Source organism: Equus przewalskii, chromosome 1 (genome assembly GCF_037783145.1).
Source record: "Equus przewalskii isolate Varuska chromosome 1, EquPr2, whole genome shotgun sequence".
In the NCBI taxonomy this organism is placed as follows: domain Eukaryota; kingdom Metazoa; phylum Chordata; class Mammalia; order Perissodactyla; family Equidae; genus Equus; species Equus przewalskii.
Window position 1 is genome coordinate 48,963,771 of NC_091831.1, and position 24,657 is coordinate 48,988,427.

Below are 24,657 nucleotides of genomic sequence, written 5' to 3' on the forward strand. Positions count from 1 at the left end.
ATTTTATCATTGCTTTTGCCATTTTGAGTTTTATAAAAGGAGAAATGACAAAAAAATCATTGCTGTTTTATTCACTATTTTTAGCCCATGTATATATATTTTTTGAGTAATTTAACTGCACAGTAGATACTGAGTGAGTTCCACTTTTTTATTTGCTGCTCATTTACTAGTGCTTCAGTTCAACTCTGGGGCTAGTGATCACATCCATTTTAAAACTGATTAGACAGTTTAACTTGGAATTTAACACCAGATATGGCTAAGAGAGATAAGCCTACAAATAGTGTGAAGCATTAATCTTGTGATACTTCTTATGGCAGCAAAACCAGAATTTTGTGTTTCTTCAGTAAACTAGAAAATCCAGTGCTGTATGTGAAGGGTCAGCACTACAGAGATAAGCGGGTTTTCTTGGTTTCACACAAAGCTCAGAACTCTAAAATCCATGAGCATTGTAAATTAACTACATTCAGATTCTTCAGAATATGAGTGTCTTGGATTTCAGAGTCTGAGGTTCCAGGGTGGTCATATTCCCCTGCTTTTGACCACATAGATTGCCTTTACAGAGAGAAAAAATTTTCATTTATATTCAGGTGCTAGTGTTCCCTATAGAACTATTTTCCTAATATTCTGACAGTTGAATTTTTATGTCCTTCATTTGTAACTTTCAACCTCTGGAGTAATGAGAAGCTGTGAAAAAGTGTTGATATCAGGAGGTTTCAGTAGCCCTGCAGCTGGTTCAATAAATGTAGTTTCATCAATGTTGAAGAATAAAATAGTACCTCACAAAACTTTCTTGAAAAATGAATTGGAATTCCCTTAATAAAGAAGTACTGTTACATGGATTTAAAACAAACCCAGGAATGATCATCACAGAATAGAGACTTTAAGATCCAAAATTGGGGTGAAAGGCCATTTAGATACTATGATTATTGGGAAAATGTGCTTTTAAAAAATCTTTATTAATGATGTGGATGTGAAATAACTATGAAAAACGTACAGATAATTAGGATGTGCTATAAGCATAAATATAAGAGAAATAATTTAGAAAGAGAGGCTTAAGTATTAGGTGTATAGAAAAGAGGTAATAAAAAGTGGTATATTGTGAAAAAATAAAAAAATAAAGGCCCATGGAAAGAAATAATATACTAAGGAGGGTGGCAAGCTCTAAGGTTAAATAACATCTTAAAGACAGGAAATTATGTGTAATCTGTAAAATGATTTGGTTAAAGAAAAAAATTAGGAAATTATAGCCTCTTTCAGCATGTATGGATTTACTCAAAAATACTTGTATGTATCTGGACACTAATGAATGTCAGCATATTTGAAGGATTTCCCAAAGAAAAAAATCATTTAAGATTCTGGAGGCACTGACATTCTAGAGTTAATTAGAAAAGTTAAGCATTAATTGGACCAATGGGTAGAGTGAATTAATATTGCTTTTTCTATCAATGTAATGTTAAATTAGCTAACATTTATTAACTACTACATGCTAGATACTATATTAAATGTTTTGTATTTTTGCATTACCTCATTTAATACTCATTGAGCTATGAGGAAATGGAGGTTTAGACAGTTATAAGACTTACTCAAGATCAGACAATTCCTTGTGGCAGAGCTAGAATTCAAACCCTTGTCTGTCTGACTAGGATATACAGTCCTAGCCAATCTGTAATTAATAGTTGCATACTCACGTATGTGGAGTATAGCTATCAACATAGGAAATTAATTTGAGTATTAGCATAATGGAAGTGTGTAATTCGTGATAAATACTCAGAGGTATATAAACAAATGCAGTTTACTTTATTGCAAGTGAAACTTAAAAAATTGGCTTGACTTTGGCCTACCTTGAGATCTGCTCATGGGTTCTATTACTTTTCTTCTTTGTCCTTTTTCACATTTTCCTTCCTGGATCAGTCCTGCAATTCATTCTTAGCTCTTCGTGTTTGTTCTCTTTTGAATGCTGCCTCAATATGCAAGCCTATGCACCTCTCTTGTGTAGGGTAGCATAATCCTTACCTTCCGTCATGCCCCAGTCCCACATCTTATTTTCTATTTCAGTACCTAAGAAATATTTATCCTCAGTTCCTGGCTTCATTTAATTCTGGTAGTTGGATATCCAAAATTGTAATTATTTTAAATCTGCAAAAAACATATTCAGATGGATAGGATACCAGTAAATAATGTATAGAAAAAAATACTGAGTTCAGTGATATCAAAAACATCAGTTTAATTAACTTTTTATTTTCCAAAGGATATGTACACTGACCTTAAGCAATTGACTGACTTGAGGTTTTCAACTTAACAGATTGAATTGATTAGATATTTTATGTCATAGACCAAGGAAGCTTCACAGTGTAGAGTCACCAGGTGATAATAGCACCTTCCTCAAGTTGTGTTGATCAAAAATATCTCCAGACATTGCTCAATATCCCCTGGATGGGGGCTGAGGGGTCAAAATCAGTAAAGGTATAGACTAATGTAGGGAAGAAGTATTCTACCTCCTAGGTTCTTCTGGCTGGTCTAAAAATTAAATTGACATGAGACAGTAAAACAGGAGAAAATGAAAGTTTAATAACATGTATACATGGGAGAAACCTGAGAAAACTTAGTAACTCACAAAGATGGCTGAAGCCACCACCTTAAATAACATCTTTAATTATAGACAAAGAAGGATGTTGTGGGTAGCGGTTTGGGACTTTTTTTGGGGGGTCTTTTTTTTTTTCCTCCCCAAAGCTCCCCAGTACATAGGTGTATATCCTAGTGTTAAGTCCTTCTAGTTCTTCTGTGTGGAATGCCACCACAGCATGGTTTGACGAGCTGTTTGTAGGTCTGCACCCAGGATCTGAACCAGCGAACTCCAGGCCGCCAAAGAGGAGTATGTGCACTTAACCACTATGCCACTGGGCCAGCCCCCAAGATTGGATTTAATGAAACAAAAAATGAAAGATTAGGGGTCAGCCTGGTAGTGTTGTGGTTAAGTTCACGCACTCTGCTTCAGTGGCCCAGGGTTCACTGGTTTCTTTCATGACTTTAAAAGTATTGCAGCATTTTAAAGTTTATTTTATGAAAAGCACTTTTCCCCCAGCAGACCATATCTCTGACTTTGTAATGAAAATCATTAAAATATATATTTATTTAAGCATATATATACATATATAATTTTAATTATAAAATCAATGCCCTCCTGTCTGCATTATGGTAGCAGACTTTTTGATCACTAAAACTTTAGGAAGGAAAAAAGATGGCATGAGAAAATTGCTCCTGGTTGCTATTTGTTAGGGAGGTGAACCTAACACCTGCAATTTCTTTCTTAGGACAGCTCAAGGCTTGTTATTAACACTAACTACTTTTTTAAAACACTCTTTCTCTTTTTGTAAGGCAATTTAAGTTCAGTGAGAGAAGAGCCATACATATAAATTTATTAGCATAATTTGGCAATGTTTTCAGCTTGCATTTCAATAATTGCTGTTCTTAGAACAGTGCTTTTGAAATGTTTGTTCTGAAAACCAGTTTTCATATTTTGGACAGATAAAAATGCCATTTATTTGTTCTCCATTCGGCATTACCAATTAGCAACATAGCCACAGGTTTTAGAATCATTTGGCATGTAAAGTAGAGAAAGGTAGCTAGAATTATCCTTAAGATGAAGTCTTACTGAGAAAGGGAAGCTGCATTTGGAAATACACTTGATTGTACAGATCTAAGATAGTATTGGCTGATTGTTGAGTATTAATGTCATGTGGATCATTGTTGTTTCACCAGTTTTATAGACAGAATCATTATCTTCTGTCACCAATCTCAAAATCTCAGTTAAAACTTGCTTCAGAGAGTATGAGCAGGAAGGAAGTTACATGTAAACTAGATAGAATTTATTTAAACTAAATTATTTACTTGTTCTGCCCAAGTAAGAAAGCTGCATAAAGGTTAATCTAGGGGCTTTGTTTTGAACTGGGACTATGGTAAGTAGCTTGAAAATGAAGATTCTTGATATAACAAATCCTTTATAGGTTTGAGCTTTTTATTGTTCTGAATGGGAAAATATGATTTGAGCACAAGTTTCCACATTTCAATAAAGGTAAAAATTTCTTTCTCAAGTTTTATCAATTAGAAGAAAAAGTGCATAAAACAAAGTATTATATTCTAGAAAATAATCAATTATTTGTAACTTTAAGGTTGAATAAGATAACAATAGTGGAAATTTAAACGGCAAAATATAGTATCTTAGTGTTAATGTATTGAAGTTGTGTTTTCACTAAATTGGATCAAATGCAAAATAGCTTTATTTCTCTCTATGATCTTAAATAATTCTTTCAGTTGTTTTGAAATTATATGGGCAATCATAATGCAGATGAGTTCTACAGAAATTTCCACCATTAGAGACCAGAAAGTTTTTCATTAGTGTTACTTACATTTTAAAGATAACTGCAATCAGAGTCATAAGTAAAAATGTGAGCTTTTCTAAACAGAACAAAACTTACTAATGTTTGAGTATTTATTGCCTTTCCCTTTCCCAAAGTCATAAAAGGATTCCACTTGGTCTCTTGCCCTTCCCTGACTTTTGAAAAGCTTTAGGCCAGAAGCAATTTAGGGATTCTGTGAGGCCAGGGGAGGAGGAGAGAAAAAGGTGCAGTAATAATTTTTCTGGGAGTTTTATGGAGGGGAATCTGGAGAAACTGGAGTGTGAGGGCAGTACATAGGGGAAGAAAGAAGAATTTTTAAAAGTATTGTTCAAGAAATGACAATAAAGAACTTAAGTTATTTTGAGATTAGTTTTCGATTGTCCTTGAGTTCCTCTGGCCACAACACACTTGAGATGAGATAACATGGGTCAAAGATTTAATAAGACTGGGAATTGTCAAAAGTGTTATATCAGTAATTGAGATGAGAGCATGGGGGTGGAGAACACAATCCAACTGGAAGTGAAAAGTATTGTCACAAGGTAACATTCATTGTTGTTTTGAATTTTTGTTGATCAAGATTTGCTGTTTCATTCTGTTAAGGAACAGGTTATGTAGCTGATTTATGACCTACCACTTTTTATCATATGAATAACAATTATATATAGATATTTTTTCTTCTGTGGCATTGAATTTTTTGTTGGTTTGGAGGAAGGGAACATGGGAAGAATTGGAGTAAAATTTGATCCAGTATATCTTTCCTATATATGAAACAAATTTGGCAAGTCTGTATTTTCTCTTTTTGTCCTGTCAACTATCATATTCTGTTCTAAACTGTTAGCAAAAGTGATAGCATTTTCTCTAAGTGGAAATGTAGACCACAATCTTCAAAGTAATCAGATGTCAGATCGCTTCTTAAGATTTTAATGAAATTAATCAACAAGGCAGTTGTTTTTTCTCTTTTAGCCTTATCAATTGTTTTAGCAGTCAAAATTAAATTTATTAAGATATGACAGGTAAAAAGGTTCCTAGAGTAATTGTTGCCATAGTAACTTGTAAGAGAATGGTCTTCAATATTATTTGTATATGTGCTATAACCATTACATGCTATTTCTATATATAAATTTCCAAAAGAGAAAAGGAGGAGCAATTTTTATAGATTATCACTGATACTTCATAGATTTTTTTTAAAAAAAATGTTTCCTTTGACCAGACTCTTTCATTGTTAACATTTCTGACATTATCTAGCTTAAAACACCTGCTATTACTTTAGAGCAGAATTGATCGGTCATGTAGGAAAAAAGGTCTCATGGGGCTTTTGAGATGGAACCTACAATGTAAGGCTAGTCTTTCATACATTAGAAAGATGAATCATTAGTGTTTTTGTTTTCATTCTGTGAAAGCAGAAATTGGAAAAGTAAATTGAAAATGTAGAGGTGGTAAGGCTTTTTATTGGTAATATGACCTTGTAAATGTCATTTACTATCATTAACACTCAAATTACTTCACAAACAAATGAAATGTCATATTTAGTAATTAGATAGTTGAGTTCAGAAATATGTACACAGCTAATGGCCTTGCAAACTGGAAAAATCCATTAGTTGTAAACTAACTATCTGGGCATTGTTTTCTTGCAGGGAACAAATCACAAGACAGTGGCATAGCAGAGATGGAAGAACTTCCTGTACCACATAACATAAAAATAAGCAACATTACATGTGACTCATTCAAGATTTCATGGGAAATGGATTCAAAATCAAAGGACCGTATTACACACTATTTCATTGACCTCAACAAGAAAGAGAACAAGAACTCCAATAAATTTAAACATAAGGTAAAATCCTAACATATAATACTTATTTGCATCTTAAAAAATTTCTAAGTATGAGGACATTTTGAAAGAATAAGGTTCTATTAATTACTTAGATAATGTATTTAACACTGGGAAAAATAAAAATTATATGTCATTTAAAAACCCTATCCCTCTAAGAAATTTTGTAAGAACATGAAATGCCAAGTATATTGTTACAATACAGTTTCTCCCAAAAAAAGATAAAATCATGACTGTCCTACAGACATAAAAATGAACGTGTTAAAGATTTTCTTTAACTCATTAATGAGGTAACTGATGAGGTAATACAACCAGAGTATATTGTTTAAATACAATTTCTCCAAAAGAAAGTAAAATCATGATTCTCAGACAGACATAAAAATGAATATGTGTTAAAGATTTTCTTTAACTCATTAATGAAGTAACTGGTGAAGTATTACAACCAGTTCAAAGGAGAATCCAAAGAAAAGACACAGTTATAGATCAGGATATTTAAATAAATGTATAAGTGGAGGCAAAACTGGTTTGGGGTGGGGGAGGGAGCGAGGACAGAAGGGGAGGGTTGTCTCTCCACTGGACAAAATTTATTTGCATGTATTTAGACAAGAGTTACTGAATCATTATCAGGTATCTACAAATTACAGAGTTGTAAAATAGCTTCCACAGAATCAAAAGAAGATAGCCAGAAGACTGTGCTGTAGGCAATGCATAGCTTTCCATTGAAGCACACATTTTCCCTGTAATAACTGCCAAAAGAGGAATGTGATACAGTTTATAAACTTTAGGGTATTTGTTAAAATACTTAAGGGCTGAAGATTACTTTATGTCATCAATTTTATTTTATGGTTTGAGAATGAAAAACAATGTTTAGATGTTTTAGACATGTAACACTTCTCTGATACTTATTCTCATACCTGTCTACTTATCACATATCTTTTCTAATACATATCTCCCTTCAAAAGTAGCTATAGAGAGGATAATAGTTATCTGGTTTAAGTATTCTTATGTTTCAGTATTTTCACTGTGATGAAAGTCAGTCTTGTTTTTTATATTGATACTAAATTTTAACTTGGAAAATCTTTTGGAAGAACTGTCTTATCTTTTCTGAAAATTATGTGTTTACTAAATGTGCAATTATACATACTAGCAATAAGTGAAGATTATACATACAGACAAGTGTGAGAGAGTGAACAAGATTGATGTCATTATTTTTCCCATGTTCCAATTTTGATTAGACTTTCTGGTGATGGATAATCTCTTTTCTGACGTTTGCTTTCTTAAAGTAGCTTTGCAATATTAAACATTACATGATGAATAGGCCAAGACTTGACCCCCTTTCTTCATTTCACATCTAGAATACCTTATCTTTGGAAATGTAGTGAATAGTCAACTAGCATGTTTAATTACCTTATTAGTCCTTGTTTAGAAATACCTAAACATTTCTGTGACATATGGGCTCCATACTTGAATACAAGTGAAGCAAATGTTACCTCATTTGTATATAAAACAGATTCATTTATTTTAAAAATGTTCTCTCCCTTCACCTACAAAATATTTAGTAATAAACTACTCCAGTGAAATTATTGAGTAGTAAAAATTAAGCAAATATAATATTTTTAAATACTAAGTCTATTGATTTTCTTTCATGTTTCTGGTTTGTTTTATCATTTAGTACTAGAATGTTTCATTTTAGGGAACACATATAGGGAGTGTACAGAGAAGAACATTATACTAGAATAGAAGAAAACTGGAGTCCAAGTACATTTATGTCATTAACTAGCTGTATGACCTTGAGCCTATCTCTTGATCAAGTTCAGCCTTAGTTTTTACATCTGAAAAATAAGAGATTTGAATATAGTAATTGTTAAATATCTTTAAACAGGAAAATTCTGTCATCAGCCAAAAATTTAATAAGTTCTTCCATGTTGTTTACTATTGATTCAAGTTATACTGCTAAATTAATTTATTTCTTTCATTCCTTTCTTAGGATGTTCCAACAAAATTGGTTGCAAAAGCTGTTCCCTTGCCGATGACTGTCCGTGGACACTGGTTTTTGAGCCCAAGAACTGAGTACACAGTAGCAGTGCAGACTGCCTCAAAACAAGTTGATGGGGATTACGTTGTTTCTGAATGGAGTGAAATTATAGAATTCTGCACAGCAGGTAAGAGAACTAGATGCAAATGCAGAGAAAATCTTATTTAATAGTCCTGGAGAGCTAATTACAGAAATATTTCTTTTTTATAATTATAAGGTGATATCTATTGCATTGGTCATTTTTGCATTGCCAGTAACAGAACAAACTATGTTGTATTGATTGGAGAAAGCTGAAGTTCTCAGTGAAAGCTGGGTACTGGCATTAAATTACTTTTTTGCTGCATGGATAGTTTGATTTTTTGAAGTAAAAGCTTTGCAAATAAAAATTGATGTAGTTTGAAAATGTACTCAGCATATTTTGAGCTTCATTTTGAGAGAGAGCTTTTTTCCCTTCCTCTTTTTTTCTTTTTCATTTTTCATTTTCATGAGTACTGGAAGAAAGGAGCCAGGAACATCCTTCTCTAATTTAGGGGAATGGAGGCAGATCTCAATGACTGTACCTAGCAGGAATGTTATTGGATTTTTCACTTGAGTGCTGAAAATCTCTGAACTAGTGTCCTGAGCATGTGTGTGTAAATCTTTGCTTCATTATAAAGTACCTCATAGTCATTTGGCATTGGAATATCTGATGTGGATAGCCCATCCCCTTTGATCTTGAACTATACCATAATATTCCATTACATTAGAAATGTTATCATTCACCTTATTCATTTATTTATTTGTGTACTCATTCAATAAAGAAACAAATATTTATTGAGCACTTAAATAGGTGTTGAAGAGATGTAAAGATGTCTCTACTTTAATGCATCTGTCATCCTCTCCTTTTGTCTCTTAGAATGGGGCTTTGTTTCCTCTTTGTCTAGGTGATTGCTTCCTCTGAAATATTGTAGAGAGAGGTTGAGTGTTTGTTTCAACATAAAGGAGCATGTAGAAAAAGTCTTATAAACAGTTCACCTCACCTATTGCAGGTTGCTTAGCAACTTTCCCCAGCTGAGGCATCTTTCAGATAAATCAGCCTTTTTTTCCCATAGTCTCATGCTTGCATTGTTTTAGACTCAGTATGTGCTTAGCTATTGCTTTCTCTCATTATCTTCTTTTGTTTCTTAATCTCAAACTCAGTATAAAACTTCTCCTGTGGATATGTTGAATGGATGAAATTTTAGTTCTATGTTATTTTGATTATCTTCAACCCTTTTTGTTTATTCTATGAGGAAGTTGCTAAGGATTACATGCTTGATTGCTAAGGATTTGAGTGTTTGAGAGCAAGGAAGATAGCTGGTACCATATTTCTTCCTCTCTAAGATGTCCTTGACTATAAGATCCACTGTTTTATGTATCACTAAGAGAAATTACTGCCAATTAAACTATGAAACAGTGTTTTCTTATCACATTTATTGTCTCATATCAGAGATGCTAAAACATGAAAAAAATACATTTTAGAATAGATGAAATATGGTATTAATCATAGTCTAGCAATCAGTAATGAAATAGCTGAAGATTTCCATATTGTATTAATAGTGAATAAAGAATTCTCATTGAGGTAACTTTTACTATATTTGTGTCATATTGGAATTAATATATCCCCTCAATTTTTTCTAAATTAAAATTCCTTTTGGAAATCTAGCTCGTGTTTACTCTTTTCACTGCATTTCTTTCCATTTACATTCCTTGCACCCTACCAGGGAGGTTTAATCTGAGGAAGAAACAGTAAGAGAAACGGTCTCTTTTGACATCGTTTTAATATCTACATGCTGTTTTCCATAGGACTGTATCAAACAATATCATAGTATTTGTCCATTAAAAAGAGCTATAATTTACTTGCTAAAACCCCATTTGACATTAGGGAAAGGTGTGAAAATATTTCTTTTTTTAGCTTGAGGAAGACTGTTGGCATTTCCAGTTCAGAAATATCTGTCTATCTGTCTGTCTATAAATAAATAGATCCACATATACATACACTCTGTTTTATAATCTAACTACATGAGTACATGTTTTATTTCTTTGTATATGAAGGAGAACTTTATGTCTTCTTTCATTTAGAGCGATCTCCGTTACTTTATTTATTTATTTTTTTCTTCCGAGGAAGATTAGCCCTCAGCTAACATGTGCCAATCCTCCTCTTTATTCTGAGGAAGCCTGGCCCTGAGCTAACATCCGTGCCCATCTTCCTCTACTTTATATGTGGGACGCCTACCACAGCATGGCTTGCCACGTGGTGCCATGTCCGCACCCGGGATCCGACCCGGTGAACCCCGGGCCGCCAAAGCAGAACATGCACCCTTAACCGCTGCACCACCGGGCCAGCCCCTCCCTGTTACTCTTTTATTTAACTACATCCCATAATTCTTCTAAGGAAGTTATGGGATAAATAATGAGAATACCAGCTTTTAAGTGTGCCACAGTATGTTTCTATAAATTATTTTGCAGTTTTATTTCCATGACTAAAATTTAAGGGGAACTTAAGCTGTTCAAAGTTTGTTGTTTCAGTTTATCAAAATAATTCAGACTGTTTCACCAAAACTTCATCAATAACCTTGATTCTTCTGAGAAATCTTGAGATAGTTATTTCGTATAAATTGTCTTTTAATCTGCACATCTGATTCACTCAGCATTTCTTGAGCACATAGTTTGTGCTATGCACTGGGCAAAGAACTGGAAATAAAATAGAATAATAGAATGCCACTAACTAGCCTACCTCTATTCTAGTCTATGACAGAGATAAAACCCTGTGCTTAACCCATAATAAGTCATAGTTGTCTGTATATTTATCTCTTCTCTCAAACCGAGTTCTTTGAAAAGAAGATTTTTTTTATCTTTTAACCTGATCATCTAATTTTGCATGGTGCCTTGTATATTTTATGTTCTAATCTAAATAAATGTTTGTTAAGCCAGTGGAACAGTAAAGTTGTGCTGCTATGAGCAGTTCAACTAGGTTGCTTTTGTTTGGAAAGTTGTATAATCTTTATAGGCCAGAATTTTTGCTTAGATTCTGGTACTGGAGTTTGACAACAAGCTTGAGTTTTTAAAACAAAAAGTTGGTAAAAAGATCAGACTACTTTGAGAGATGCTTTAGATTTTCAAGGGTCTTGTGTACCTGGAAACCATCAACTAAGAGCCAGAGACCTAGTCTCCAAATTACTAGCTATATGAACATATGGCAAATCATTGTGACAAGCCTCAATTTCTGCATCAATAAAATGATCATATTTAATCTACCTTGCCAACCTCATAGACTTAGGGAGTAAATTAAATGAACATTATTATTGCTACTCCTCTAAATTCTATTTGCTATTGATTATAGATTATAAGCTTTTTTTATCCAATTTATCAGCTGATTGAAGAAAAGCTAGTATGGCTGATTGACATTACTTGGGTCATGCAGAGTCTGTATTCCTTATTGAACATTTTTGTTTTAGGATCTTTAATTTCAAAGAGTGAAAAAAATGAAAGAGTATTCTAAAAAACAACCATAAACCGTAACAAAAATGTTTGTGTAGAAAGAAAAATATGCCACACAAAGACAATGAATGTTTTCTTTTTTAAATGCAATTTCCTATTCATTAAGATGAATTTACTAAAGGTGAATCTTAATAATCTCCAATTTATTAAGCACGTAGTTAGTACTTTTGGTGATATATTTTTAATAACAGACTTGTCTTTTTGTTATTTTCAGACTATTCAAAAGTTCATCTAACACAACTGTTGGAGAAGGCCGAAGTGATTGCAGGACGGATGCTTAAATTTTCTGTTTTTTATCGTAACCAGCACAAGGAATACTTTGACTATATTCGGTAAGAATCAAAAAAATATATACTAATTTGCTTTACTAAAAGCCATTCCAAATTCTAGGCTCAGGTTTCCCTTGAGTCTAGTTCTGTGAATAGCATTAGTTTTCTTTTCAAAATAATTAATTATACTCTAATTTTTTATTTCCCAGAATAATTAAGTAGAAAAAGTCAGATGTCGGATTTTTTGCCACTTTGCCTAGATTCTTTTCCATAATCATTTGTATTACCAATTCCTGTCCATTGAGTGAAAGATCTTAAACCTCCAGGGTTTAGATTGATAAAGATTTCATGTACATACTCCTCTAATTCCCAATAACTCAATGCCTTCGGTCTTATACCAACTACTAAATTTTCTCCTCTTCTTGTGGGTCTCTTTAAGATGCTGAAAATGAGAGAATAAAAGGGTGACTGTTTCATGAAATATTGTGGTGAATCAGGTGGGATTTTCAGGCTTCTGCCTAAGTGAAAATCTCTAAGCCATTATCTTGGATTAATTATTCATAAGGATGGTCTCCATTGTTTACTTTTGAATTCTAGTGTTCAACTAGTATTTCTAGGATAGCCTATGTTTATCCCTGGAAGCAGTTTCTAAGAATTCAAAAGAAGTCCATGCCACAGGTAGTTTTAACACTTCTAGCCCTTTCATGTTTGCAGAAGAATATTTCAGGAAAGTAAATAGGCAGATACGTGTTTTAAAGTGAAACTAACACTTTTAAAATGATAAATGCTATATAGGTTCTACAACTTTTATACAGTAATCCCTATAATTTCTCATTTTAAAAGCCTTGGTCTCACTTTAAACTCTAAAGGATTCTTAAGTTGACAGGATTGTATATGAAAAAAATTTAGGAAGCTTTGTTGGTTTTTTTTGTTTATTTCATATCACCCTAATTTTTCTTAAGTCAAGATCATGGTCCAGATTTGAATCAGCTCCAAGCTATGGAAAATTCAAAGGGCATCATAGGGACATGAATTTAGGAATCTGTGTTCTCAAATAAAGTACTTTGCAATATCATGTATTTTTATGTATTTTGATGGCAGAAAAACACTCCTGCGTTATGTTTTAGCCTATGAATACAGAGTTTAGTCTATAATTCTCTTACCTGTCATTTACCCTTGAGTCTATATAATTCATGGTGGATGCCATTTACCTAATTTAGAGAGTACAGACTGAGAGATACAACACAAATTATTGTACCTGTCAATTGTTGAATGGGAATGACGATATACACTCAACAAGAAAGGTATTTGTTTATATTTGTTAAGCATAAAATTTGAAAAGAATAAAAGATCCGCTTTGCTATTTTCATTAATAAGAAATACATCAATAGAATAAATAAATACATCTTTGGTACTAGGTTTAGATGTCTGGACTATTGCCAGTGTCTATTGTAGGTGGCCACTGGAGGTCAGTATTTCTCTAATTTTTCTCCATCCTTTGGATGGGAACTGGCCTTCTGTTTTTCTGGTCCTTAGATACTCTAAAATTTGCTTCATCTGTTTTCAAAAGTTCTTCCAAGAAGAAAAAAGGTAAATACAGAGAGCATGTAAAATGAAAGAAGTTATTGTATATAGTGTATGGTTGATTTCAATATACTAGTTTGAAAGATATATCTACTATGAAGGAAATTTACCTTTGTTGGATTTTCCATAATAGTTGTAAAATCCATGTAAATTATATCTTGATGCAGTATATATAAATAAATACACTTGCCAACGCATGGGTACAATATTTCAACATTGCTTTTTAAAAAGCCCTTATTAGAAAATTGTAGGGGGCCGGCCCTGTGGCTGGGTGGTTAAGTTCACACACTCCACTTTAGCGGCCCAGGGTTCACTAGTTTGGATCCTGGGTGCAGACCTACACACCACTCATCAAGCCATGGTGTGACAGCATCTCACATAGAAGAACTAGAATGACCTACAACTAGGATATACAACTATGTACTGGGTGGGGGGGGGGGGGTGTTGGGGAAAAAAACAAAAAAGAGGAAGATTGGCAACAGATGTTAGCTCAGGGCCAATCTTCCTCACCAAAAAAGAGCATACCTTTAAAAAAAGAAAAAGAAAGGAACCTTTCACTTACCTGACAAACTCCAAATCATTATAAATTATGAAAAAGCCATAGATAAATTCTGACTCAGTCCACATAGAATGAACTCATTTTGATCTCTTCCTCTAGAAATGAATTCCTAAATGAATATTGCTTTCCCTTACCCCAGATCAAAATATCACTTTCTCTCTTACTCCTTCAAGTTCACTAAGCAGACGAATTGTCCTTAAAACACCTTTCTATTTCTGAAAGTTTTCTCTTCAGGAATCCACTGAGACTGATAGACTGTGTAGGAATTCCTGTACTTTTTGGTGCTAGATTGTATATCCTCAAAGTTGATGCCTGTCACTGATATTAGGACATTTCTTCTAGCCTAAGTTCCTGTTTATATCTTTTCTGCTGTTATTATTTCATATAATTTCACTTGATTCAAGTAGGACACATATACTGATATTTGGTTTTTGTTAATGAGAATGTAACAAGGATAAGAATTTTTGATCCAGGACAAGATAGAGTAGATACACTTCTCTCTTTTCCTCCCACTAAGTACAACTAAAAACCCTGGACATATATATCAAAGAAACATAAAACTCTGAAAGGTGGAGACAAGGTAAACTGGTTAGGGATTTCACGGCTCAAAGAACAATACAATAATGAGTTTCCTGGGTTTTCTTTTTAGCTCTTATATTCTGGACTAGGTGCTAGAGAAGCCAGCAACCCAGAAATGCCAATGGGCACAGACAAAAAAATCACCCTAGAAAGTCTGCTCTGTGTACCCAAATGACCAACAAAGGGACAGCCTTGAAGACAGAAATCTTTTAGACGATAACTTTCCTACTCCGGCCAAACACCATGGAAAAAAAACCTATTCCCACCATCACCAGCCAAGGCCAAATAGGGAACCTAAACATCCACCCTCTCCCACATGTAAGGAAGCACCCTCCCCTCCTCCTCCGTCTCCTGCTGGAGGTGGTGTCAGAGAAGACTGAGTGGGGAGACTGGACTTATACCCCTCACCAGTGGCAATGAGATCTCTGTCACCCTCCCCACTGTGGTATCACAGGAGGCCTAGTGGAAATCAGGACTTTTCACCACAGCCGAGGGATGATAAAGCTTGCCCTGCAGTGTCAGTAAAGGCCACATAGGGAGCAATAATGAGACACTCTTCCCTCTCCCAGCTAGACTGTGTTAGCAGAACCCTAGTGGGAGCCTAAACTCTTACCTCTGCCCATTAGTCCCTCCCCCGTCCTCCTCCCCTGCCCCATGTCATTGAGACTGACTGGGGAACCTGAATGTTTATCGCCTGACAGCAATAAAGTAACACCCCGCCACAGTTCTCCCATTGGCACATAGTCAGAAGAAGCCTACTAAAATACTAGATTTAAATAAGATCCAGTCTCAAAATACCCAAAATGTCCAGGATATGATTGAAATATACTCATCACACCAAGAACCAGGAAAATCTTAACTTGAATCAGAAAAGATGATCAACAGATACCAATACCAAGATGATACAGATCTTGGAATTATCTGACAAGGATTTGCAAACAGCCACCGTAAAAATTTTTCAACAAGCAATCACAAACACACTTGAAACAAATGAAAATAGAAGTAGCAAAGAAATAGAAGATATAAAAAACTAAATGGAAATTTTAGGACTGAAAAACACTGTAGGAGAAGTAAAAAAACTCAATGGATACACTGAAAACAAAATCAAGAGGATAAAGGAAAGAATGAGTAAACCTGAACCAGAACAGAACAACAGAACAGTAGAAATAGAAACAGAAGAATCAAAACAATAGAAATTACCCAAACTGAATAACAGAGAGAAAATTGACTAAAAAAAAAATGAGCAGAGCCTCATGGACATATGGGACTATGGCAGATCAAATATCACATATTGGTGTCATCAGAGTCAAAAAGGAAAGTAAGAAGAGGGTGGGGCTGAAAAACTATTCAAAGAAATAATAGCTGAAATGTTCCAAAATTTTGCAAATGACATAAACCTAAAGATTCAAGAAGCTAATAAGTAAACCCTAAACAGGATAAACCCAATGAAATCCATGCCAAGACACTTCATAAACTCCTGAAAACTGAAGATAAAGAAAAAAATCCTGAAAGTGGTCAGAGAGAAGATACCTTATCTATAGGGAAAACAATTTGAATGACATCATCAGAAACTGCATTGGCCAGAAAGAAGTGGCACAATATTTTCAAGTTCTGAAAGAGAACAGTCAACCCAGAATCCTATATTCAGTGAAAATATCCTTCAGGAATAAAGGGGAAATCAAGACATTCTCAGAAGAAGGAAAACTAGGAGAATTTGTCACCAGCATACCTACCCTAAAAGAATGACTAAAAGAAGTTCTTGAAACAGGAAGGAAATGATAAAAGAAGGAATTTTGGAATATCAGGAAGGAAGAAAGAACAACAGGAAGAGTAAAAATATGGGGTCCAATCCAGGATATTATAGTACATTTATTTGTCATGTCTCCTTAGTCTTCTCTAATCTCTGACAGTTTCTTGGTCTTCCCTTGAATCTGCATTTTTAATAAGCTCCCTAGGTAGTTTTCAGGCACTAGAATTTGAGACTTATTGCTGTTCTAAAGTCACGGGCAGACCTTGAGCACACCTCAATGACCCACACTCTTTAAGGAGCATGTTGACTGGGAGAACCTTCTCTTGCCTGAGTGGTAGCTTGTAATTTTCATCCCAAATCATGCTGGTCAAAGACCCAGTCAAGGAAGAGAAGGCACACTCATGGAATTCTGGAGAAAATTTAACAAAAGCACCATTCACAGATGTATGGGGAGAGTTAAGGCAATTAATAAGGGATGCTAAAGAAGCCAGATACTATAGAGTTGAAAGGTTTTACCATTCTTGGGAAGAGAAGAGGAGTAGAGGTGCCCAGCAGGAGAAGTAGTCAGAGATATGTAGTTATAGACAAATCCAGCCCTGCCAGAACCACAAGGCTCTGAAGCATGGAGGTGGTAGAGGAAGACACACTCAAGGCTTTACCTTCTTCTCCCCGACATCTGCTGGTGCCTCTTATTGGTAGAACTGGAAGGGAAGGGACCAAGGGGCAAGGAAGAACTGGATGATAGAGTCAGTCCACAGTGGAAGGTGAGAAGGGTAGAAAACAGATCTGGGGACAGGGTAAAGGGAGAATAACCAGTTCTTTTCTAAGCAAAATGCAAGAGAGAGGGGGTCAGCCCGGTGGTGTAGTGGTTAAGTTTGCGTGCTCTGCTTTGGCAGCCCGGGGTTTGCAGGTTTGGATCCCAGGCACGGACCTAGCATTGCTCATCAAGCCACACTGTGGTGACATCCCACATAAAATACAGGAAGATTGGCACAGATGTTAGCTCAGCAACCATCTTCCTCAAGCAAAAAGAGGAAGATTGGCAACAGATGTTAGCTCAGGGCCAATCTTCCTCACAAAAAAGGAAAAAATGCAGGAGAGAGGACCTGATTAGTAAACTGTGCCTGGGTCAAAAACAAAATAAACCCACAATAAAACAAAATACTTTGTGCCAATATATGTGGACAGCACTCATTTTAGGACTAAATTCTGGCATATTTTAAAGAAACATTCAACATATTTAACTAACCAGTACTGTTAGTCCAGTTTTCTCTTCAAAAAGCCACTTCTGAAATGCAGTAGGCATATAATGGATGTGATTTCAGATGTAAGAGTTCTAATTCCAGTTTGGTTTTTCTGGCCAGGAAATTTATTATGTTAAAGACTTCCAAGGTTTGTAGCTTACCTTACTTAGAGTCAAGGCTGGAATTTAACCATCTATTTGTTATTGTTAGTGCCATCTAGTCGATTCCAACTCCTTGCAACCCTGTGTACAGCTGAGCAGAACCCTGCCCGGTCTTTTTGTGTCATCCTCTCACCTTCTGGCACTATATCAAACAATGCTCCACTGCCATTCGTAGGGTTTTCATGGCCAATTTTTTCAGAAATGGTGGCCATTTCCTTCTTCCTAGTCTGTCTTAGTATGGAAGCTCCACTGAAACCTGTCTACCCTGGGGGAACCTGCTGGTATTAGAAATACCAGTGGCATAGCTTTCAGCATCACAGCAACACACAGCCACCACAGTATGACAGTCAATAGGTAGTGTGGTTCCCTGACCAGAAATGAACCCAGGCCACAATGATAAACACCAAATTTTAACCACTAGACCACCAGGGCTAGTTTTAGGCATCTATAGGTAATGTCAAAAGATGCATTCTCAGGGCCAGCCCCATGGCAGAGTGGTTAAGTTCATGCACTCCTCTTTGGTGGCCCAGGATTAGCCGGTTCAGATCCTTGGTGTGGAGCTGCACACTGCTCGTTAGGCCATGTTCTGGCAGCATCCCACATAGAAGAGCTAGAACGACCTACAACTAGGGTGTACAACTATGTACTGGGGCACTGGGGAGAAAAAAAGAGGAAGATTGGCAATAGATGTTAGCTCAGAGCCAAACTTACTCACCCCAAAAAAAAGCATACCTTAAAAAAAGATGCCTTCTCCTTGGTCTGATAGTAGGATGAGAATTCAGGCTTTTAATAGTAGACAGCTGACTTTTAGGCCTATCACCATTCAAATCTATAAATCAGTAACTTTTCCAGTATTGTACCAAGCACTGACCATTTCTTTTCTCTTGCAGAGAACATCATGGAAATGCTATGCAGCCCTCTGTCAAGGATAACAGTGGTAGCCATGGCTCTCCTATCAGTGGAAAATTAGAAGGCATCTTCTTCAGCTGCAGCACGGAATTCAACACTGGGAAGCCACCCCAGGATTCACCTTATGGAAGATACAGGTTTGAGATTGCAGCAGAAAAACTTTTTAACCCCAACACTAACTTATACTTTGGGGACTTCTACTGTATGTACACTGCTTATCATTATGTGATTCTTGTTATTGCCCCTGTGGGATCACCAGGAGATGAATTTTGTAAGCAGCGCCTTCCTCAACTAAATTCCAAGGATAATAAATTTTTGACCTGCACAGAAGAAGATGGGGTGCTGGTTTACCACCATGCCCAGGATGTCATTTTAGAAGTCATCTACACTGACCCTGTGGATCTTTCTCTGGGCACCGTGGCAGAGATCACTGGTCATCAGCTCATGAGTTTGTCTACTGCAAATGCAAAAAAAGATCCCAGCTGCAAAACCTGTAATATCAGTGTTGGACGTTAATGCTCGCTTTTCTTATTCTTACTCAGTCCCTTTTCTTCCCTTAGGAGCATTGATCCTCTGTTGTCCATTTTCATCACCAGATGTTTTCCACTGAAGCATGCACATGCCGCTATCACCAAAAGCAAACTGCCACTTTTCAAATTTCATTCAGAGCCGTTTTAGTGTTTCCTATTCCCTACCCTTCCCACTGCTTTCAATGATGAAATATCCTAAGTTCTCCTTCTGACACTTTATTGCCTAGATGCTGCAATGTTTTTATTTTTCCTTTATGCCAAACATAACAAAACAATTATATAAACTGCTTTAGCAAAATACAAAATAACGGCTTATAAATGGTGTTTAAATATGCATTCATTTTAATCTACTGAACAAATATTGGGATAACTCCAAATCGCATGAAAGGGTGTAATTGCAGCATGAGTTAAATCCTGAAGCCTAGAATTGTCAGCACTTCCAACTTGTTGTTTGACAGTGTTATTTATGTTATTTATATTAGCTAACAGGAAACAACTACTGTGTTTCAACATAATAAATATAATAGAAAAATATTTTATTTGTATTGTTGTATAAAATATTTACAATCATATAGAATATATAGAGTTACATTTAATAGCAATTGTATACGTGTCACGAAACCATTTTCCTTATCAAAGATGTAGTTTGTAAACTTCAAATAGTTGTGTATCTGTCCTGTTACAAGTAGATGACTTTAATTAAACAAATTTATGAAGGACATTATTCTGATTCATAAAAGTTATAAAATATCAGATAAATACAGAGAAAACAATAAGCCTCTGAAATAGTCTACTTCTGAAACAGTCAGTATTTTTCCCATCCAAACTATATGAAAATGTGAATTTGTTCAGTATCATGCTTAAACATTACAGAAAATAGAAATACAAACATGGTTGGTACAAGAGAGAAAATGTTGACCTTTCACTTATTTTTACAAAAGCAAAAATAATAAACACGTTTTAGTACAAAATAACAAAAAATATACACTAAAGTTGAGGAAGCAAATAAAATATTTTGGCTTCTACTCCAAGGTGTCATAGCACACAATTTCCAAATCTTTCATTTTGTACAGAATGAAGAATAAGTGCAACTCACGAGAAAGCTTTTTGACTTTACAAAGTACAGACCTTGGAACATTAAGGAAAATGCATATTCCCAATGGAAAAATAGTTATATAATCTTATAGTAAACAAAAAGATTAGCAATTATAACTATGATCACATTAGATTATATACTACAGACACATATCTATCCAAAATACCTATTTTCAAATTTTAATATTTTATTTTAATATAAACATCTGTCAATTATAGACAAAGATAATTCACAAACTACATGCTATCAGAATGAACTTTGGTAATCAGAAATGTAAAATTTCAAATAACAGATAAAATAATGTGCTATTTTTATATAGAAATAAAAAATTAGCAGTGACACATTCTAGTATATTTTAGGGTACTAAAAGCCTAGCAGACTTAAGGGACAAGGTAGTAGTTTTCGTTACGACTTAAAAATCTATTAGAAGTTTCAAATAAATTACATTCTTAGTAGCTGTATTCCTTCTCCCATAAGAAGAGTTTCTTTTCCTCCTCCTACTGAGTTTTTTAAAAAAATCATGCTCTTTTCCATATATCAATATAAGCAATCTTTGGACACTAAATAGACTTTCCCTGAAAAGTGGCCCATTGAACAAGTGGATGCTCTATGTTATTTAGATTTGATAAAATACTAGATGTTTTCTGAAATAATTATACTGATTGTGAGTTTTCTCCTTGGCATGGAGGAGGTTGATTTTTTTTCCAATTGTACTGTTACTTGCGGTATTTTCCTCCCATTTAAATCCCTCTTTCTCATTTATAATCACACTTGCCATCTCTTCTTAAAACAGAACAGCTAATACTACCACTAAAGTGCTTCAATTTTCAGTATGTCAAAACTACTTAGCAAGAGCGGCAGAGGAAAATAAACTTGACTTTATCTTGGGTGAAAGTGATCACAAATATTTCCTAAACTTCAAATCGTTTTGGCCACATCTTGCTTGCTTATGAGAACCTCTAATAGTCTCAGTTTGGCTTTTATGTGCTTGTATTCATAGTACTCATCTGCCATTGGTATCCTATCTTCCTTTTGTGGACTTCTGCAAAACAGAAAATACTGTCTATTAGTTCACAATCAAGTCATTAAAAATCCTTTTACAATTCTTACATGAGAAAGTACAGGGTAGCAGTTTCCACCTGGTTTTTGCATCATGTCTTTTTTACCTTCCCTTCACCTTGATTCACTCCCTCTTCCATGTGTTATTAGGTTTCCATAAAATAGTACCCTTTGAGAACTTGAATGTCATAGGGGTTTTGCAAATATATGGTCCAGTACGTAGACATATAACAATGGGGAAAGTGAAAAAGTCTGAGGAAAAAACAAAACCCAGAACCTCAAGGCATTCCTTGTCTAGTCATTCTCCCATCACCCATGCCACAGTTCCATGCCTGTGCAGAATGTTCAGCGCTTATAGTGATAGTTGTTAAAAATAACCTAAAAATACTACAGGAATTATATTAATAAAAATAAACTCCTTGAGTGAAGTAATTTATAAAAGTTTAAATTGCAGTGGTTCTCTTTACACACTGATTTTACTTAGACTAGTTGATAATGCATAGATTTTTATACATATGCATTCTAACTACTACATGTTCTTGTCATTTACTCTGAGGAATAATTAAGTAACATCTTGAGTTAAAACCATTTGCCATCCCACAAAAATATGTTGCCAGGTTATGTTTTCTAAAGGGCAATAACTGCTTCAGGATCTCAAAAGGTTCTTGTCTCCTTTGTTGATAAAATGGCGAGTGCTTTTAAAACCTTTCCACCCATGACTTTGAAATAACAAGAGGTGGAAAGCACAGATGAAGTCACCACGATTGCTACTGAATATAAAACACAAATACTCGCCAATATTAGTATGGCTGAAAATGGGTAAATAGCTAACATTTAATGTTTTACCCTTCTATTTTCCCAGTACTAATAAAGATATAATGATATCTCTTACAAATAAAAAAATAAGTTAATCTATAAATATTCCCAAGACTATAGTTATCTACTTGTGTTGCACCAGTATACACAGCCCTGCAATTTCTGGTATAGAACTGAGAATAGTACACAAATCTATAGACAGGGTTCCTCCTAAATGGTGTCTAAATTATATAACATAATTCCTGTGCCTCCATTCAGTGTTGTGGCCCAAACCTATAACTGGGTGTCTAAATACCACCTTAATTTGCGTAGACAGATCTAAGTGAAGAAATGGTCTAATTTAGGAACATTAATAATCCATCATGTAACTTTTCCCTGGTCCTGCATACTCCATTTTTTGCTAAAACAAGAGTGCATTGGTCAGAATGAAAATTTTTGCTGGGTATTTCCTAAAGCAGTCTTCCCGTTATATAAAACATGTTAAAGTGCTTAGCACAATTCTCTGGCTCATAATTGTTTATAATGTCATATCTACGTGATTATGCCACTTGCATGGTAAATATTACCAAGAACATTTAAAGTATCTTAAAATTTTTAGTAATCCATTTGCATGGTTATTTGACCTTATGGATAGTTAGGCCATCCTAATAAAATGTCTTAGGAAAACAAGATTAAGATCCATATTTCCTAGCCATTCAACTATTTGGTTTTAGTTTTAATGTATCACCTCTTTTGCATTTAGTGTAAGTATATTACCACAAGAGGGCATACAACCTCAATCCAACGTAGGTATATCTGAAGTAGGTTTAGGACTCACAAGTGCAGTAGAACACTATATGTAGAACATAACTAACTTCCCTGTATGTCAAAGGCATGCCAAGTGCCACTGTAGATCCATTAGGCAGGACTACTAGCACATTGGGAAGTTCTCAAACTCTTTAAAGTGGACTCCTGGATTCAAACAGGTAAAAATGTAAAAGTCATATGGAAATTTTGTAAAGGAGAAAAAGCAAAAAGAAAACAAATTATATTTTACATTCTAAATTTAGCAGCCACATAACACTTTACTAGATTAGTTAACATCAGCAGAAAGGTAAATAACTTGGACTTATAGCAATCAAGTGGAAAGGAAGATTCCAGGTAGAAAAGTAGGTGAGATTACATCTGTATTTGCTGAATGCAAAAAGTTTCTGACTTAATAGCTCCAGTCCTGGTGAACTGCCCTGGAGGACTGAAATGGAAAAGCTGCTAAGAGGTGAGTAGACCAAGCTTTCAAGATGCTTTCAGAACAGTCCCTCTGCATCAGGGTAACCCTCAGTCTGCTGAAATGAAAGCAATTCAGGGAAGGCAGATACATAGATGGAGAGGAATACGAGGAGCCAGTGTATCACAACTCCCACCTCAGCCACCTTAATAACTTTGAGACTTTGGAAAAATTATACCCTTTATTATTTTTTTTTAAGACTGACATTCTACATGACGGCCATAGCTTCCCAAAATATCCCAGGGAATCCAATAATTTCATCTTACAACCGTGGAGACAGGCTCAGGATAGCTCAGTGATTTATCTGTCTATTCCAGAAATAGATCAATAACCCTTATGTCATGATTTTATATATATATATAATTTTGATGATGATACACCAAAATTTAGAGAAAACTAATGGAGTGCATAATGAGACTTGAGTTGACATAGAAAAATTGAGGACAAATAGAGGATATAGCTAAATGTTTATTTAAAGATAGAAAGAATAGCTATGAACTTTTGACCAAATCCTGAAATAAAATAATTAAGGGCAGATCCTGAAGTTTAAATGATATACTTAAAGCAAAACAAGAATTATTTAATAAAGTAGGCAATAACTTGTGGGATGAAGTAACCAAGAACAAAGTTATACTGGCTGAAAAATCAAAAATTTCTTAAAGATTTAGATAAACTTGATAGTTATAATGAGGTTTATTATGCCAAGTTAGGGATTTTTGGAGTTCAGCCATTATTTTTTAAAGCTTGATGTCATACTTGATAGTTACAGCCTCCCATAAAACATACCTAATAATGGCACTATCAGAATGTCGTATTAGACAAATCCCAGGTCTAAGTCACTGTGGAAATTATATCTTGTAGTCATTGTTCCTGCAAACAAATTGCAGCTCATTCATACTGTGCTAAGAAATATTAGCTTAAAAGATATCTCTGCCCATACTTACCTTCCTGTTTGTTTAAAAAACTGTTCTTCAAATTCTCTTAAGGCTTTCCGAAGTCTCTTCTTATCAGCCCTAGTTTCTCGAAGATGGTCAAGAAGTACAGGCCTATACCAAGTA

General features: G+C 34.9%; 2 protein-coding genes across 28 annotated transcripts in view; one reads left to right on the forward strand and one right to left on the reverse strand.

The window, feature by feature from the left end:
- PHYHIPL (phytanoyl-CoA 2-hydroxylase interacting protein like) overlaps positions 1-19,896 on the forward strand; it is a 65,360-nt gene extending 45,464 nt beyond the window's left edge. For all 12 annotated transcript variants that reach the window (XM_008525190.2, XM_070611693.1, XM_070611647.1 and 9 more), the window contains 4 exons: positions 6,032-6,228; positions 8,213-8,387; positions 11,994-12,111; positions 18,816-19,896. In XM_008525190.2, coding sequence (XP_008523412.1) covers positions 6,032-6,228; positions 8,213-8,387; positions 11,994-12,111; positions 18,816-19,350 — 1,025 coding nt within the window. In that variant the 3' untranslated portion in view covers positions 19,351-19,896. The remainder of the gene's footprint in view (positions 1-6,031; positions 6,229-8,212; positions 8,388-11,993; positions 12,112-18,815) is intronic.
- FAM13C (family with sequence similarity 13 member C) overlaps positions 19,880-24,657 on the reverse strand; it is a 119,061-nt gene continuing 114,283 nt past the window's right edge. For 15 of the 16 annotated variants that reach the window (XM_070611595.1, XM_008525197.2, XM_070611632.1 and 12 more), the window contains 2 exons: positions 24,544-24,645; positions 19,880-21,502 (listed from right to left, as the gene is read on the reverse strand). In XM_070611595.1, the coding sequence (XP_070467696.1) occupies positions 21,379-21,502; positions 24,544-24,645 (226 nt within the window). In that variant the 3' untranslated portion in view covers positions 19,880-21,378. Of the gene's footprint in view, positions 21,503-24,401; positions 24,646-24,657 lie in introns of those variants that run through there. The other variant, XM_070611566.1, reaches the window with a different exon arrangement.